At 39.3% G+C, this 15,361-nt stretch overlaps 2 protein-coding genes across 3 annotated transcripts in view; both read left to right on the plus strand.

Moving 5' to 3' along the window:
- LOC306974497 (metal transporter CNNM4) overlaps positions 1-8,538 on the plus strand; it is a 34,095-nt gene extending 25,557 nt beyond the window's left edge. The window contains exons 5-8 of one of the 2 annotated variants that reach the window (XM_079571748.1): positions 507-603; positions 3,029-3,091; positions 5,807-5,985; positions 7,311-8,538. In XM_079571748.1, the coding sequence (XP_079427874.1) occupies positions 507-603; positions 3,029-3,091; positions 5,807-5,985; positions 7,311-7,610 (639 nt within the window). In that variant the 3' untranslated portion in view covers positions 7,611-8,538. The remainder of the gene's footprint in view (positions 1-506; positions 604-3,028; positions 3,092-5,806; positions 5,986-7,310) is intronic. The other variant, XM_079571749.1, reaches the window with a different exon arrangement.
- A 5,337-nt stretch (positions 8,539-13,875) lies between these two features.
- On the plus strand, positions 13,876-15,336 carry LOC306980527 (interleukin-1 beta-like). The gene is made up of 5 exons (XM_079579956.1): positions 13,876-14,005; positions 14,085-14,315; positions 14,406-14,573; positions 14,668-14,801; positions 14,905-15,336. The coding sequence occupies exons 2-5, from the start codon at positions 14,096-14,098 to the stop codon at positions 15,121-15,123; spliced, it is 741 nt and encodes a 246-aa protein (XP_079436082.1). The 5' UTR covers positions 13,876-14,005; positions 14,085-14,095; the 3' UTR covers positions 15,124-15,336.
- The last annotated feature ends 25 nt before the right edge of the window (positions 15,337-15,361 follow it).

Genomic DNA, 15,361 nt, shown 5'->3' on the forward strand with positions numbered 1-15,361 from the left:
AATAAGGGACGAAAACATTCAAAAATGTGACTAAAACGCGGTTGCAACGTGACAAAAAAAGTTATGATCACTTTTGTAGGTCTTTCATAGAGTTATAGAAGCCCCTGCCCTTGACACTTCAGGAACATTATCAAGCTCAGGATGAACAGGATGAAATCGTGCTGCCATCTAGTGGTCAACTACAGACATGCACCGCATACGTTTTCACTTTCACGCGTTGTAATTGTTAGATCAATGTGGTTTATAAACAGTTGTCATTTTTACTATCCCGACTGAGTGGAAAAGTAATGCCACCCCCCCAGTATCAAAGAAGCTCAAACATGCTCGCGTACTCCTTTAGACATTAACTTATACTCTGAGTACCTCCTACCCTGAGGATCTTGCCAATATTAATACAAAGCAATCAACCAAACTTAGATTATTCCGTGTTAAATAGTGTGTCTGTTACCGAGTGCTGACTGTTACTTGGTGAAGCAATGTACTAACCATGTTCATATATTTCCTAGGGCCGCGTTGAAGTGGAGGCGGGGAATGAGAACATGAAGTTTGAGACGGGGCCTTTCTCATACTATGGCGTAATGGCCCTCAGTGCCCCCACTCTGGGTAAGTCCTTTCGTCACCGCTCTGCCTCAAAATAACCCACACTGGGTTTTGAAAGGGCCCCACTGTTGACAGTTGTTGGAAATGCCATGAATGTTTGAAGAATCACACTTTAATGTTAGATTTATTCCTATAGTTAAAATGTCACTTCTTACTCTTAGCACAAGATCTACAGAAATGTTAAATCACATCAACAATAGCCATGCATTTCTATTAACACCACCTAATACAGTCTTGAGGTGAATGGATACATTTGTACTCCTTGGCCCGGAAAGTGTCGATTTTCACTGGGTTCACCGAGTGCAACAGGCACTGGGGGTGTACTCTGGTCCTAGTGCCTCACTTCTTTATATGCAAACAATCACTCCTTCACTCTGGTGATATATTTTAGCAACAATGTATAATTGTACTTCTGTAGGCAGGCCCTGAGATAAGGCCTATATGCACAGTTTCCCTATGTGACTTCTTCCTGGACAATAAGCCATACGCTGTACTTCCTGTCGCCGATCGTTTACATTAACAATGAGGGGATCACCGTGTCGTCACTTCAGAGGCACTGGTGGCCAACGCAAATGTATTAAATAGATATTAGTAGTTCTATGGTGGGTCAAAACATTGTTCACAAACAGAGCATTGCATCTGTGAAAAGATGGGTGCTGTAAAAGATCTGTGATTTAAATAAACAGCTCTTCAAGCTCGGAAAAAGCAGCTGTTTGCCCACCAGTCACCAAAACATCCGGAGAAAATTGCGGAAATAAACAATAACAGTGACCCTCCCTATTAGCAGGGTCCCACACAAATGAAGAGATAGCTCAGGATTTGGTGAAGGTAAAGAGTTACTGATGGACAGTCACTGCAACGTGTTACAAACATCATGTTCGCTGTGAATACTGCCCCAAAGGAAACGGCAGCGGTCGTAAGGGCAGAGCTTTTATCTTACAAGCTAAAGGCTAGTGTTAAAAAATGTATAACAAATTTAAACTACTTACAAGCCGATTCTTTTTTACCCATGCTCGTTCAAAACATTGCGCTAGTTTTATTTTTTGTTTTGTTAGCCGCGTTAGCCTCAAGGCAAAAACATCCTTTATGAACATGGAGGTTTTTTTACGTCTTAAGTCATGTTTTTTAACCTGCTCCAGTCACATCCGCACTTTTACTCGCTGTCCTTTATGAATTCTTGAGCTATCGCTTCATTTCTGTGGGACCTGCTAATTTTTCAATGGGAAGAGATAGCGGACAGGAAGGACATCGTCGGGTTTGCTGTCCAGGCGGAAACCAGGTGGGGTCACTGTGCATATTGACTTTGTGCGTGTTGACTTTGTGTTGAATCTTATTTATTTAATTGGAAGAAAAAATAAGGATTCCTGTGGTGCAAGAATCGAAAACCATGTATCACTGAAGAGCATTGTGCTTAAAGGAATTGGCCACCATTTTTACATTCTGAGATATGTTCTTACCTTAGCTTAGACGAGTTATTTAGTACCTGTCTGGTCTTCACCCGTGCCTTCAATCACGTAAACACAGCATATACGGCGTTAGAATTTAGCCTCTCCTCCTCTATGGCTCCAAAGAAGAAGCTACCAAGCTCTTCCACGTTTGCCCTATTTAAAAATATATTGTAAGGCGTAATAATACCCGGAGTAGCTCGAAATTTGTGCAGTAATATCTTCACTTTACTGTGCGGATGCAGAACTACTCCTGGTATTATTACGCCTTACAAAATAGTTCCTCCTTTTATCCGCTTAAAAAATCCACATTGTTTAATTTTGTGTAATTATACTTTGTAGTGGAACACTTCACGTAACCAAATTTAAATAGGGAAAACGTGGAAGAGCTTGGTAGCTTCTATCTTGACCTTGTTTGGACCTATAGAGGAGGAAAGGCTAAATGCTAATGCCGTCTGCGCTGTGTTTACGTGATTGAAGGCACGGGTGAAGACCAGACAGGTTCTAAAGAACTCGTCAAAGCTAAGGTAAGAACATATCTCAGTATGTAAAAACGGTGGCCTATTCCTTTAAGGGCCATGAACTGCTCTCCTTAGAATTTCCATCTTCCTATGTCACTTGCGTTTTTGCAACTTTTCTTCATAATAATTGTCACTTAATTCGTGTGAAACTATGATTAATGCAGCTACAGTAATACAAATGTCATTATCCCGTTAAATGAGTAATATATAGACACCAACCATTATGAAACGTAAACCTTGATAGAATAATTAACATCACAAAAGAATGTGAAACCAGGCAAAAAGGTATTTTTTTGTCATAATAACTTTTTCTTCCAGGTTTTCTATTATTAAAGTGTCACTACCGCTGCAATTACCAAGATCTCCCTTTTCATGTTGACATTGGTTTGTCTGTGTTTCACTGACTGTCCCACCTTGCTGTCCCCTCTGTCCCGTGTGCACACCTGTCCCTGCTGCTCTCAGTGGCCGCCCCTCGTCAGCGGCACCTCTCCTTTAAGAGGTTTTCTCTGTTCTCTCGCTTGTCAGGTAACCTCCGGCATGTCTGGGTGCTCTAACATTACGGGATGGATGGACAGCGCTAAGTTAGGGCGATATGTTTTTTAAAGGTTATATTGACGACAGGTAGAAGCAATGACTCAATTTAGTCTTAGTCATACTGTTTAAACTGTAGCTTTTAAGTGTTTTTGATCAATCAGACAATTTTATTATTGAGACAGATTTTTTTTAACAATCACATATGACAGTTCATCTTGATCTAATGGCGAATAATGCAGAAAATATTTCTAATGAGTGCATTTAGAGTTTATTTATTTCAGCAGATAAATGTCGACGCATGTGCTTAGACGTTGTGGTTTGATTGAAGAGGAGAAGAGATTTTTTACCAAAACCCCATGTTAGAACTGAAAGTGTTTTAGGGAAGTGAAAGGGTCGACCTACATCAATCATGAGATGAAGGCTGTGCTTTCTAATGATCAATCTGTGGCAAAAACTACAGTACAATAGGACTGGGCGATATGAACCAAAAGTCGTATCCCAATATATTTTGGTTGAATATCGATATATACGATATGTAACCCCTATATTTTTACCGCAAAGTGAGAGCTGTGAAATGAAATGTTAAGTCAAAGCAAGTAGTTTTATTGAAAGCTCTCTATGAAATGCAGTATTTAATTTGTAAATTAGTAGTTTCAGGAACACTTTTGGTCTGATGTGAAGAATTTGGGGAACAGACCATTATATCAGATCAATTATTTGCCGGATCCTCTTAAATATTTCCTGGATCCCTGAAAAACTGAAAATTGTGGGAATGTGTTTTACCTGAAAGTAGTTCCAGCTCAGTTGTTTATCGTTACAATGGAAACAGCTGCAAGTGGAGTGATATAGAACGTGATTTAACTGTTTTTTAACTGGTGTACATTATCACTTTTTAATAGACACCTTCCAGCCAATCAGAATCGAGTTTTCACCCAGTCTGGTTCGCCCTGTCGGTGCTTATTTTCCCGATAATGACCAGCGTTCTATACATTATCCCTTACATACGCGGTAATTATTATGTCATTCAAAAATATATCGATTTATCTTAAATATCAATATATCGCCCAGCCCTACTGTACAATGTACCATGTAGGCCCTTGGAAAGTAGCTTTCTGCTCTGCATTTGAGCAATGCGGGGATTATAGTAACTTTGTAAAGAAATCAGTAAAATTAGCGAGTGTGTGAAAAGTATAGTGGGAAAGGCTACATTAGCACAATAAAATACTAAAACCTTTTAATTGCCTTAATAATGTAGGGATGTTTCTCATGTGTGTGACAGACTCTGTAGCCCACTAACTATACATCAATGCTAATAATAGTGTAATAGTTTAACATCATCTCTTACTAAATAGCGCTAGCTCATCTTGTCTTAACTTATATTAATGTTGTGAAAGCTAACGCAGTTGACGTGTCCAGGTAAAACAGTGTCCTATGACTCACTGAGGCCCCCTACTGGACGACTCATACCCATGGGTAATACAGTGATGCTGCACATCTGATGGATGGAGTGTGTGCATGTGACGTATTCCTGGATGATTTGGAGGAAGTTGGCGTGCCACAGTTAACACAAAAAAGTCCTGACAGTAGTGTGACACACACACAGGAGTTAGTCATTTGGATTTCAGTTTGAAGGTGGAAAAATACCACAAACAAACCAAGCTTTTGTATTATGCCAAATTGTGTCATGTAATGCAAGATATTATTTTCTATCTATATTAATTAAAATTGCATGGTGTTTCTATATTACACGAAAGGTTGCTATGGGGCAGTTGGAACAATTACCCTGTTTATAAATCTGCTTATCCTGATGTTTAGACCTCTGCAACATTCTGAAATGCTTTTTTTTTCTTTCCAAAAATCCCAAATTCTGCTGGTTGTGTTCATGTGGCATCACAATATTCTAAAGAGCCCATAGTTAAATATTGAGATGGAGCAACTGAAAATTCCATGGCTGTAACTATGCTAAGGGTCAAAATGCAGATTTCTTGTCTTAGTTTATTGTGAATTTCTCAGGAAATTCCTGGGCCAGTTCACATGAAACAAAAACTGTCACAAAGTTCAAAGTCGTGTCTTCCTGCACATATGAACTATGGTCTAAGTGGTGACAATATTCAAAAACATATGCGTGACATTGGTCAGGAGGAAGGACTTTCAGCCATAAAAATAAGGTGGCAGGTTTGTGAATCCAATCACTGTCAAAGAATGATCAAGGAAAATATTTGGACATTTCCTTTTTAGAAATGTATTGGCATATGCCCTCCAACTGAAATAGAATTCTAGAACATGAACACAACCTATTGGATATTTTTTCCAAATTGTACCACCCTTTGATTATTTAACTTATAACTTTATTATGTGTTTGTATATACTGTTTCTAAAGTTCTCATGTATGTATATGTGTACAAGTATTGTACACATCTTTTTTTGTGTTTACTGTTTGATGTGTTAACAGAAATGAATAATGCTGTAGTTAATGACTTGATCAGGTGTTGACTGAACAATATATTAACCTGTTTTCTTCTCTAATCCCGTCTCCGCACTCCTCTAGAAAATGTCTAGAAATGTGCCACTAATTCGTCATCATGTGTGTCTTCATAACGGATTCCCTGCATCTTGCTCTCCATCATAGAAAGTAGTCAGTGCATCTCAGTAGCGCCCTGACCTCCTCCAGTTGTAATGCCACAGTTGTTGATGTGTGTGTTCCAGAGTTTCGCTCTCCCTCTCACGTCAGCGGGCTGAACCGCACGGCCTCTCTGAGTGGAGCGGACCGGACAGAGTCGCTGTCCATCAGTGGCAGCAACAGCCAGCTCAACAACAGCCTCCCCATCCAGCAGTACATCCCCGACTTCCACGTGCGAGCTCTGAGCGACATACAGTTTGTCAAGGTGCCTTTTAAAGTATCATTATTGTAAAATCACCCACACCGTGGTTCCCAAACTGTGGTACTGATTTCATGTTGCATTTTCAGTATTCCGGCAGGTCTTGAGTTTGATTTAGGATCACTTCCCTTTGCTTTTTTTTTAATTTTCAGTTTGCACTTATTTAGTCATGGGTTGTTCCTGTTATTTACCCAGTTAAATTAAAGGGATATTTCAGGATTTTTGACATAGGGCCTCATTTCCTAGTTATCCAGAGTGTTGTTGTATTTCTGGTGATTTTTATTATTTTTTTTAATTCATGCAGTCCTTATATTTGTAGACTTTAGTGGTGCTAGGCTAGTGCTAGGCTAGGGATAGGCTAGTGCTAGGCTAGGGATAGGCTGGGGATAGGCTGGTGCTAGGCTAGTGCATGTCTATGGTAACTAGTAGCCTGCATTAAAAACAGTCTGACCCACTCCACAGTTCACCTGAGTCAAATCACTTATAACACCAGACTACCCATATAAATGTCTGTGTTAACTGAATATATGTATTTTTTTTAATATAACTAGTTTGCATTTAAAATAACTTATATTTGAGCAGCATCAGCTTACTTTTGTTACTGGATCTAGTTTGTTTACCTGCGGCCGCATTACTACACGACGTGGAATTCACAAAAGAGCTTTCTACAAATCAGATATGGCAACGTTTGGAGGACGACCCAATGATTTTAAAGAGGTTTTTAATGCAGGCTACTAGTTACCATAGACATGCGCTAGCCTAGCACTAGCCTAGCACTAGCCTAGCACTAGCCTAGCACTAGCCTAGCACTAGCCTAGCACTAGCCTAGCACCACTAAACTCTTCAAATATAAGGACTGCATGAATTGAAAAATATATATATCTCCAGAATTCAACAACACTCTGGATAACTAGGAAATTAAGCCCTATGTCAAGAATCCTGAAATATCCCTTTAAGATCACAAAGGATAGTCATTTTTCCACCGTGCTACCCATCTGTGAAGTTGGTAGTTCCTCCAAATGTCTTTGGAAACCAGGGGGTTCCCACCACTGTTACTACAGACTTACTCTGTGTAGATTGCTTCGTTAAGAAAGGAAAAACTTTCCATATTACCTATGCTGATGATTTCCTGTGTTGACACCTGTAATTAAAGGGTGTGTGACACATAACAACTCATGGTCTTTCGAAAACAATCAAACACGTTCGAACTTGTCTTCTATTAAGAACCAGGCCGCATCCAGTTTCACAACACAGTTTGATTTGACAAAAACGTAACAAAAAAGTGACATTTTTATGACTTGTAACCCTGTATTATTATTTTTTTTTTCCAGATCACCAAGGCTCAGTACCAGAATGGCTTGATGGCATCCCGCCTGGACAGCACGCCCCAGTCTCCAGAGAGCGGCCACCACACGGCACCCTTCCTGGAAAACATCGTACCCCCTACCACCACCACCACCACCACCAACACCCCCCCTGCCTCCATCGCACTAGCCATCACAGATCTGAGCGGGCCGGATTCCAGCATGCTGGAAAATGGTCCGGACGAGACCACGTTACTCCTCCACAACGAAGTCCACTCCCCGCACAGTGCCCCGAATCACCACAGTGCACTGGACAACAGCATCTGACCCCAACCCCCTCCCCTCCCCCTTGCCCCTCCCAGTCCCACTCCATTTGCACATTACTGCTGACAGAGACAAAAGAGAAACACGTATGTGGACATGCCAAAGCAAGCAGACGTTTAACTAAAGTAGGGAGAATCTTCTGTCCTTGTTTTGTACGCCTGTGCGCCTTCGTGATATCTGTGGACCTGCAGCTCGGCTACCTTCTATTCTCTGTCCTAATCAAAAAGACTCAGGGAGACCTTTGCAACCCTATTTGTCTCAGACTTCTCAAGCCTACTGTATGTCCCTAACCCAACACTGCCGCATGTGTAGCACTTGCAGCCCTCTCCATCAAAATCACCAGCTCGAAGGAAACCACCATAACTTACTCTCAAAACGGGAGCAACAACTCGTACATCTTCCATGAACCCTGATGGTGAAAAAAATTATATTTATTAAACTGTTTGGATGGATTACTGTACTGCTTTGCCTTTTTCGAGTGGTTTGAGAATTGATCACAAATAGGCAGCCAATCTGTTTCTTGACAATCAGTATGAATGTGTTGCAGGGTAGGCCTGTCACGGGGAGCAAAATTTTAAGAGCATTTTTTATACAAACAATAACATTAACAACCACTCATAGCCATAAAAAAGCATGAAAATCACAGTGAGTGCATTAGTGTCTTAGAGGGATCGTTCTGGATTTTTGACATAAGGCCTTATTTCCTAGTTATCCAGAGTGTTGTTGATATCTGGAGATATTTTTTTGTTTTAATTCATGCACTCCTTATATTTGAAGGGTTTCGTTGTGCTAAGCTAGTGCTAGGCCAGCGCATGTCTATGGTAACTAGTAGCTTGCATTAAAAACCTGTTCAAAATCACTGGGTAGTCCTCGAAACGTTGCCATATCTGATTTGTAGAAAGCTCCTTTGTGAATTCCACGTGTAGTAATGCCGGCTGCAGGTAAACAAACTACTGTAGATCCGGTAACCTAGCCGATCACTCCGTGGCAGCGTAGCTACAACCAGGAAGCTGCTCAGATAGAAGTTATTTTAAATGCAAAGTGGTTATATTTCGAAAACAATTCAGTCAACACAGACATATATATCGGTAGTGTGGTGTTATAAGTGATTTTCCTCGGGTGCACTGTGCTGTTTTTAATGCAGGCTACTAGTTACCATAGACATGCGCTAGCCTAGCACTAGCCTAGCACCACTAAACTCTTCAACTATAAGGACTGCATGAATTAAAATATATATAAATCACCAGAAACCAATCAACAACACTCTGGATAACTAGGAATTGAGGCCCTATGTCAAAAATTCTGAAATATCCCTTTAATTGGTCAACCCTGTATAGTTTGGAATCAACAAAAGTGCAAATATGCAACCAAAAAAAATCTGATTGTTCATTTCCTACATACTAAGTTGATGTAATTCTTCGTGACAGGCCTAGTTGCCAGGACATATTAGCTTTATTTTTGCGTTTCTTTGACTTGATTGTCTCCGATTATAGCAGCTGCACTGACGTGAAAACAGTTGCGGTTTTGTGCCTGGATGTAAGTGTCTAATGTGTGCATGTGACCAAAATGACCATCACCAGAGTTGATGGGAACACAACCAAAAGAGGGAGTCGTACTCGCCTCATGACTAGAAAATAATTACTAGAAACTTTATTTATTGTATACAATGTACGTGTGTATATAAATATATTTTATTTGTGAAATGGAGGATGAAATTTATGAAATTTTTAGCTTGCTTTGTGATTTTACAATGTGTTTTATGTTCTTTTTGTATTTTTAATTGGTTTGGTGGGATTGGGTGCACATTGGTATTTGTATTTTTTTTTTTTTTCCCAACAAAGCCAAATATAATGTTGAAGATTACACTCCATTTTTTTACTGTACCTGACTGTACACCTGTCTTCTTTTAAATTAAAGGTATAGACTGCCAAATACTATGATTGATGCATTGTGTTTGATTTGGACCTGAGTGAACTTGGTTTTTAAGTGTGTTCCCTCGTTCTCTACTTTTTCCCATGTAGTTTTTCCGATTTCTTTGAAAATGTCTGGTTCCACTAAGACTGACCAAAAAGGAGGATTTTGCTTTTCTGGCATTCCTGTGAAAGTGACCCTGAAAAGCGACACTGCTATAAACTCATCCCTGTGAAGAAAGGTTAGGGCTTCCTCTTTCAATGTGTGTGATCAAAAATCAGGTATAGGACCTTTAAGTTGTGCATCTCAAGTGTAGATGCTCACTAAAATGCTCATTTTGATAAGCATTTGCAGTAATCCGTGTATCAATACAGTTCATGCTGCAAAAGTTGAATTTCTTTTTTTCAACACGGAAAGTGGTTAAATGCTCTTTGTACTCACTTCCGCTTTTCTTCAGAATGGGAAACTACAACATCTGCAGGGAATCACTTGCTGGAACTATTACACAATAGAATTCAGGTTCTTTATCTCATCATTATCAGCTGTCTCACGGTAGAAAAGGATTGTCTTTGGACAGACATTCAGCAACAGTCCTGCCCCGTTTATTGTACATGTTTTAGTGTATGTACAATCCATAACATCCATACCATATACCAGCGGTAGGCATGTTTGCGTCGTGGAGGGCCGATTTCCATCATTGCCAAAACACCCAAGGGCCGAACCTCAACATTGTAGCCTAAAGTAAAGAACTGTTTTCTGTTTTACATCAGTGGTTCTCCGGTGGCAGGGCTTTGGGACGCACCTTTCCCCTCGGATGACAAGCCGAGGCCCCAAATAAAACTGCAATTTGTCATGTATCGTGTAAAATATTGTATTTTCCACACAAGTGTTTGTTGAACAAGCTGTAGATTTCCCAATAAGACTGAAATTATGATCAAAACAACCCAATAACATTAATTTTAACTGACACAGTTAATGTTTCTGTGCAGTTTCAGATGGAAAATATTGAATATTAGTTCCCTATGGACTCGCGACCCACTGAAAATAGTTCCGTGACCCACTTTTGGGTCCCGACCCACCATTAGAGAATCACTGTTTATCATTATATATAACCAAGCGGGACGTTCTGACAGGACATTAAAATACTGACACTACCTCTCGCATTTTAAGAGTACTTCAACAGGTATCTGATCTTATTTGCATATTAATATTTCTCAAAATTAGCTTGGGGGCCAGAGGTTCTGTGCTGGAGGGCCAGATTTGGCCCCCGGGCCTGACGTTGCCTACCCCTGCCATATACCATGAAAATGTGTAATCATTCAGATTACCAATTTCTTGATGTTAAGGTTTTTATTCTAAAATTCCAAAGACACAAGTTCAAAGGGTTCACAACCTATAGATTTACAGAAATCTCCGGTCCCCTTTAGATGATGTTTCTACATGACGGTATTGGTGTTTTGTACTTTACATTAAAGTATAAATTGCTCCTAAACAAATATCAATGTTTGGATAATGTGTTAGAAATAAGTTACAACACTGATTATTCAATTCAGTAATTGAGATCTGCAAGATTGAAAATATTGCTTTTTTTCCCCACCTAAATCCAGGTTTGCAACTTCCTCATTTGCAAACCATTAAGCAGCAGCTCTGTCGTAATGTGTGCAGACTGAGTGGGCGAGGAAGTGAGAATAATCCTTTGCGGGAGTCTTGTGAAATCGTAGGAACCGAGGCTGCTCCCGCGTGACATCACTGGGAATTTTAGCAGTAAAACTTGTGCGACAGGGTGACCTCGAGAAGACAATAGACTGATACTGTGATAAACTTTTTAAAAATGCGCATCTTTCAAATGTTTTGTGGTGTTTTTTTTGTTTTGTTTTTCATTTTTGGCTTTACTTGTTTCAGTCTGATATGAAAATAACATACATTCATTTTTTGTTTGTAAATATTCTACACTGATCATGCTCTAAGAGAACATAAACACTGAATTTAGTATTGAATTTGAATGTATTGGATTTAGTTGAAGTATTGAAAAATATAAAAAGAAGCGGACTTTCATCTGCAATTTTAGATTTGATAAATTCTCATTTGATTTAATTTTATTCATACTTTGTAAATGCATTTGTTATTCTGGTTTGGAGACAGTTTTCAGCCAATTTAGACATAATTTAGTCCAAGACTATTTTAGATCTTTTGTTCTCCCAGTTGAGTCATGAGGTGGTACTACTCAAATATTTTGTGAAATAAACATAGCCTCCATAAGCCCGGTCATAATCATAAATTCAAATATTATTGTTCAACAAACAAAACTTATTTGATACATTCTTTATCTGGCAACATAGCCAGAAGAGGCATTGATTATCCACTGCATGTCATTTGCATTATCCTTTACCACAATAGTTCTCATCACTCACAGTCACCCTGGGATGACAAGCTACATAAAGCATAAAACTACATAAAAATATCATGTGAAAAATTGTCTTTTCCTCAAATTGTTATTGAATAAGTATTAAATAAGCCAGAAAAAGCTGACATGATGAAAACAATTTGAACAGACCCAAGTAGTGATTCAGTACTTTTCCTGTACATAAATATTAAAAGAAAGTCAGACTCCTCAGTTGAGAACCACCTCTCTACCATATGGTGATATTGCCTCATGCAAACCTTTTATAATTTGTACAACCCATTACAATTATATTGTGCAGCCTTTTGAAGGACAATATTTTATCTGACACCAATGTTAAGAAGCTGCTTAGAGCTACTTCTTAAACTGTGAAGCCAAAAGAAAACAAATTTCAAACAAAAACTTATTTTTACTATCAGACATACGAACACTTGGAGGGGTGCTCCTCCCTGGATACACTGTATATCGTTCTAAATCTAAATAGAACAATAATAATACATTACTCTTCACTTCAAAGAACTTCATCTAAAGTTCCAGCATCAGGGACAGATCATGAAAATGTGACTGTTCCTGTCCGAGCATCACTTCTACAGTAAAAACCTTCCACAATACATACCCACAATCTCTCAACATTAGTTGTACTTCCTATGAGTAAAGAGTCCGTAATTACAATAGTGAGTAATTGCTTATGTATTCTAGACCGGTGGTTCTCAACAGGTTGGTCGAGACAAGTGCGAGCCTTTCTTTTAATATTTATGTACAGGAAAAGTATAGAATCACTGACGTCTGTTCAAATGACTGATATCAGGTTGTTTTGATCATAATTTCAGCTTTTCTGGCTTATTTAATACTTATTCAACACATTTTTTGAGGAAAAGACACTATTTCACATTATGTTTTACAAGTCTATGGTATTTGTCATCCCAGGGTGACTGTGGGCCCTGAAGCCATACCAGTTGAGAACCACCATGAAGTGCTTCATTCAACATTTTTGTCTTGTCATGGTTAATATTATCACACTCTTCCTCTTTTTTCAGTGGTAGAATAAAAATGGGATGTGCCAAACTCAATAAAGGCCTGCCATGCAAGGAACAACAGGGACAATAGTCAGCAGCTAACAAAGGAATGTTACATTAATATAGCCACACCCAGAGTTAGGTTGTGCCGTGGGCATTGGAGTAATTGTAATTTTCCCAAATTACTCATCCTTTAGGAACACTGTAATCTAACACAACCGCCACCTGCCTTGCCAAAAGTAAAATGTATTCAAAGTATATTTCTTTTTAATAAAATGTTCGTTTTTCACCCAATAACTTGCCTACCTTGTCCACTTAAACTGGGCCAACAATCAAACCCTTATAATTCCACACTACAAACGACACTAAAATACCAAATTAGTATTTAAAGTCTATGCTCGAGCCTTAGCACAATTAAACTCCTCCATTCATTTGCAATAAAAGGTTTTTGCATCGGTGTAACATAAGTCCTATAAATATCAACACTGAATTCATTTTTTGAATTTATGGAAATAACAACAATTCTCAACGAAGGTCAAACTAAAAGCTATGAAATACCAAATATTCTTAATCTCAGTTTCCTGCATTGTCTCACATGCGAGCAGCCCCCGCTGAATATGACAGAGCTGTAAATTCCACAAACAATAACAATTAAAGTTGCATCAACTTGGCAGAGTTTGGTATTTCGTCACTGCCTCTGCTTTGAAGGGCCAGATAGATTGCACTGATATAGAAGAAGTTAGATAATAGAAACTACGGCATTACAAAACATACTTTATTATTATAGTCTGAAATCAAATAAGAATGCATGAAGTTGTTATATATATTGTTTTATAACATTGTGTAGATGACAAGGTCCTCCTTAAAGCCAGTGCAGCAGCGTGAAAAGAACAGTATTTCATCATCACAGCTCGTCACAATGCCACTTCCGGGAGCTGAAAGGGAAAACTCCCTTCATGGCTGTATAAATACTAGAGGAAAGAGCAGAGGGAACAGTACTGACAGAGTAAAGCGACCATTGGGATTTGATCCAGAGACCTCATCAATCTTATACTTTGCAAAGAATCAAGGTATATTGGCTTTCTTTTTATTGTATACATTTAGATGTACATTTTAGTTTCAGGTATTAATTCTTGATTTTCCAAGCAGCAACTGAAAAGATGGAAACAGAAAGGATGTGCCTCGACAGCCACATGTGGAGCTCCAAAATGCCAAAGGGACTGGACTTGGAGGTTTCAGAGAACCCTATGACCATGAAGCGAGTGGCGAACCTCATCATTGCAATGGAGAGGCTGAAAAACAGTGCGGGCCAATCTCTCCTGAGCCCAGACTTCAGAGATGAAAACCTGCTGAGCATCATGTTGGAAAGCATAGTCGAAGGTAGGACAGCTACATCTTTGCCCATGCCTCTGTCACTGCACTACAGCTTCATCACTTGTGACTTATTTTCGAATGGCATTGTTTTCACAGAAAGATTTGTACCAGAGCTGCGTTCAACACAACCTCAGTTCATCAGAACAACACAACCAGGGAACCCCTGCAGTGTGACTGTGACTGACTCCCAAAAGAGAAGCTTGGTCCAGAATAGTATGAAGCTGCATGCAGTAATGCTGCAGGGAGGCAGCGACAGCCGCAAAGGTGACCACTCTCATTACACTACAGGGATTTAGACATGGCTTTGCATATCATTTTGTGCATCAAAATAACATTCTTTCTTGTTTTTTCATTTAAGTCCACCTGAACATGTCGACATATCGACCCCCAGTAACCAGTGCTGAGGCCAGACCTGTGGCCATGTGCATCAAAGGCTCAGACTTATACCTGTCCTGCCACATGGAGGGAGCTGAGCCAACCCTGCACCTGGAGGTAAAGCACTCATATTTACTGTGATGTGAAGACAGTCATTAAAGTAACATTTTAAATTCTTACTGTTGCTGGTTATGACTCACAATGTTTGCCTTTGTTTCAGAGTGTGGAAAACAAAGACTTGCTCCAAAGCATCAGCACTGGTAGTGATTTGATGCGTTTTCTTTTCTACAAGAACGACACTGGGCTGACATTGAGCACGCTCCGGTCTGCTCTCTTCCCAGACTGGTACGTCAGCACCATAGAGCAGGACAACGAGCCGGTTCAAATGTGTGTGGAGGCTTCCCATAACTACAAGACCTTCAACTTCCGCCAGATTTAGACTCCGGCTCTTTCAACTGTTCACTACTTCTGCTCACACACTGTATTGTTATTGTATGTACTAAGTACAGAGTTCAGTGTGATGGCTTTTGCCACAAGGGGTCACCATTTTAATACATGCAGCGCATGTACGTCTATTTATTTATTTAACTTATGATTTAACTTATGATTTTATTTTATTGAACAAATATTTAAATGGAATTGTTTTTTCTAAATATCCTGAATAAAATGGGAAAGTA

The sequence above is a fragment of the Gobius niger genome (assembly GCF_951799975.1).
Source record: "Gobius niger genome assembly, chromosome: 1".
NCBI lineage: Eukaryota > Metazoa > Chordata > Actinopteri > Gobiiformes > Gobiidae > Gobius > Gobius niger.

What these genes read in the sequence shown, in the direction of transcription:
- LOC306980527 (XM_079579956.1), top strand. Translation starts at nt 14,096, where the DNA reads ATGGAAACAGAAAGGATGTGCCTCGACAGCCACATGTGGAGCTCCAAA. An exon ending in GTTGGAAAGCATAGTCGAAG is followed by an intron (nt 14,316 to 14,405) that starts GTAGGACAGCTA and finishes TTGTTTTCACAG; the next exon opens with AAAGATTTGTACCAGAGCTG. An exon ending in AGGCAGCGACAGCCGCAAAG is followed by an intron (nt 14,574 to 14,667) that starts GTGACCACTCTC and finishes TTTTCATTTAAG; the next exon opens with TCCACCTGAACATGTCGACA.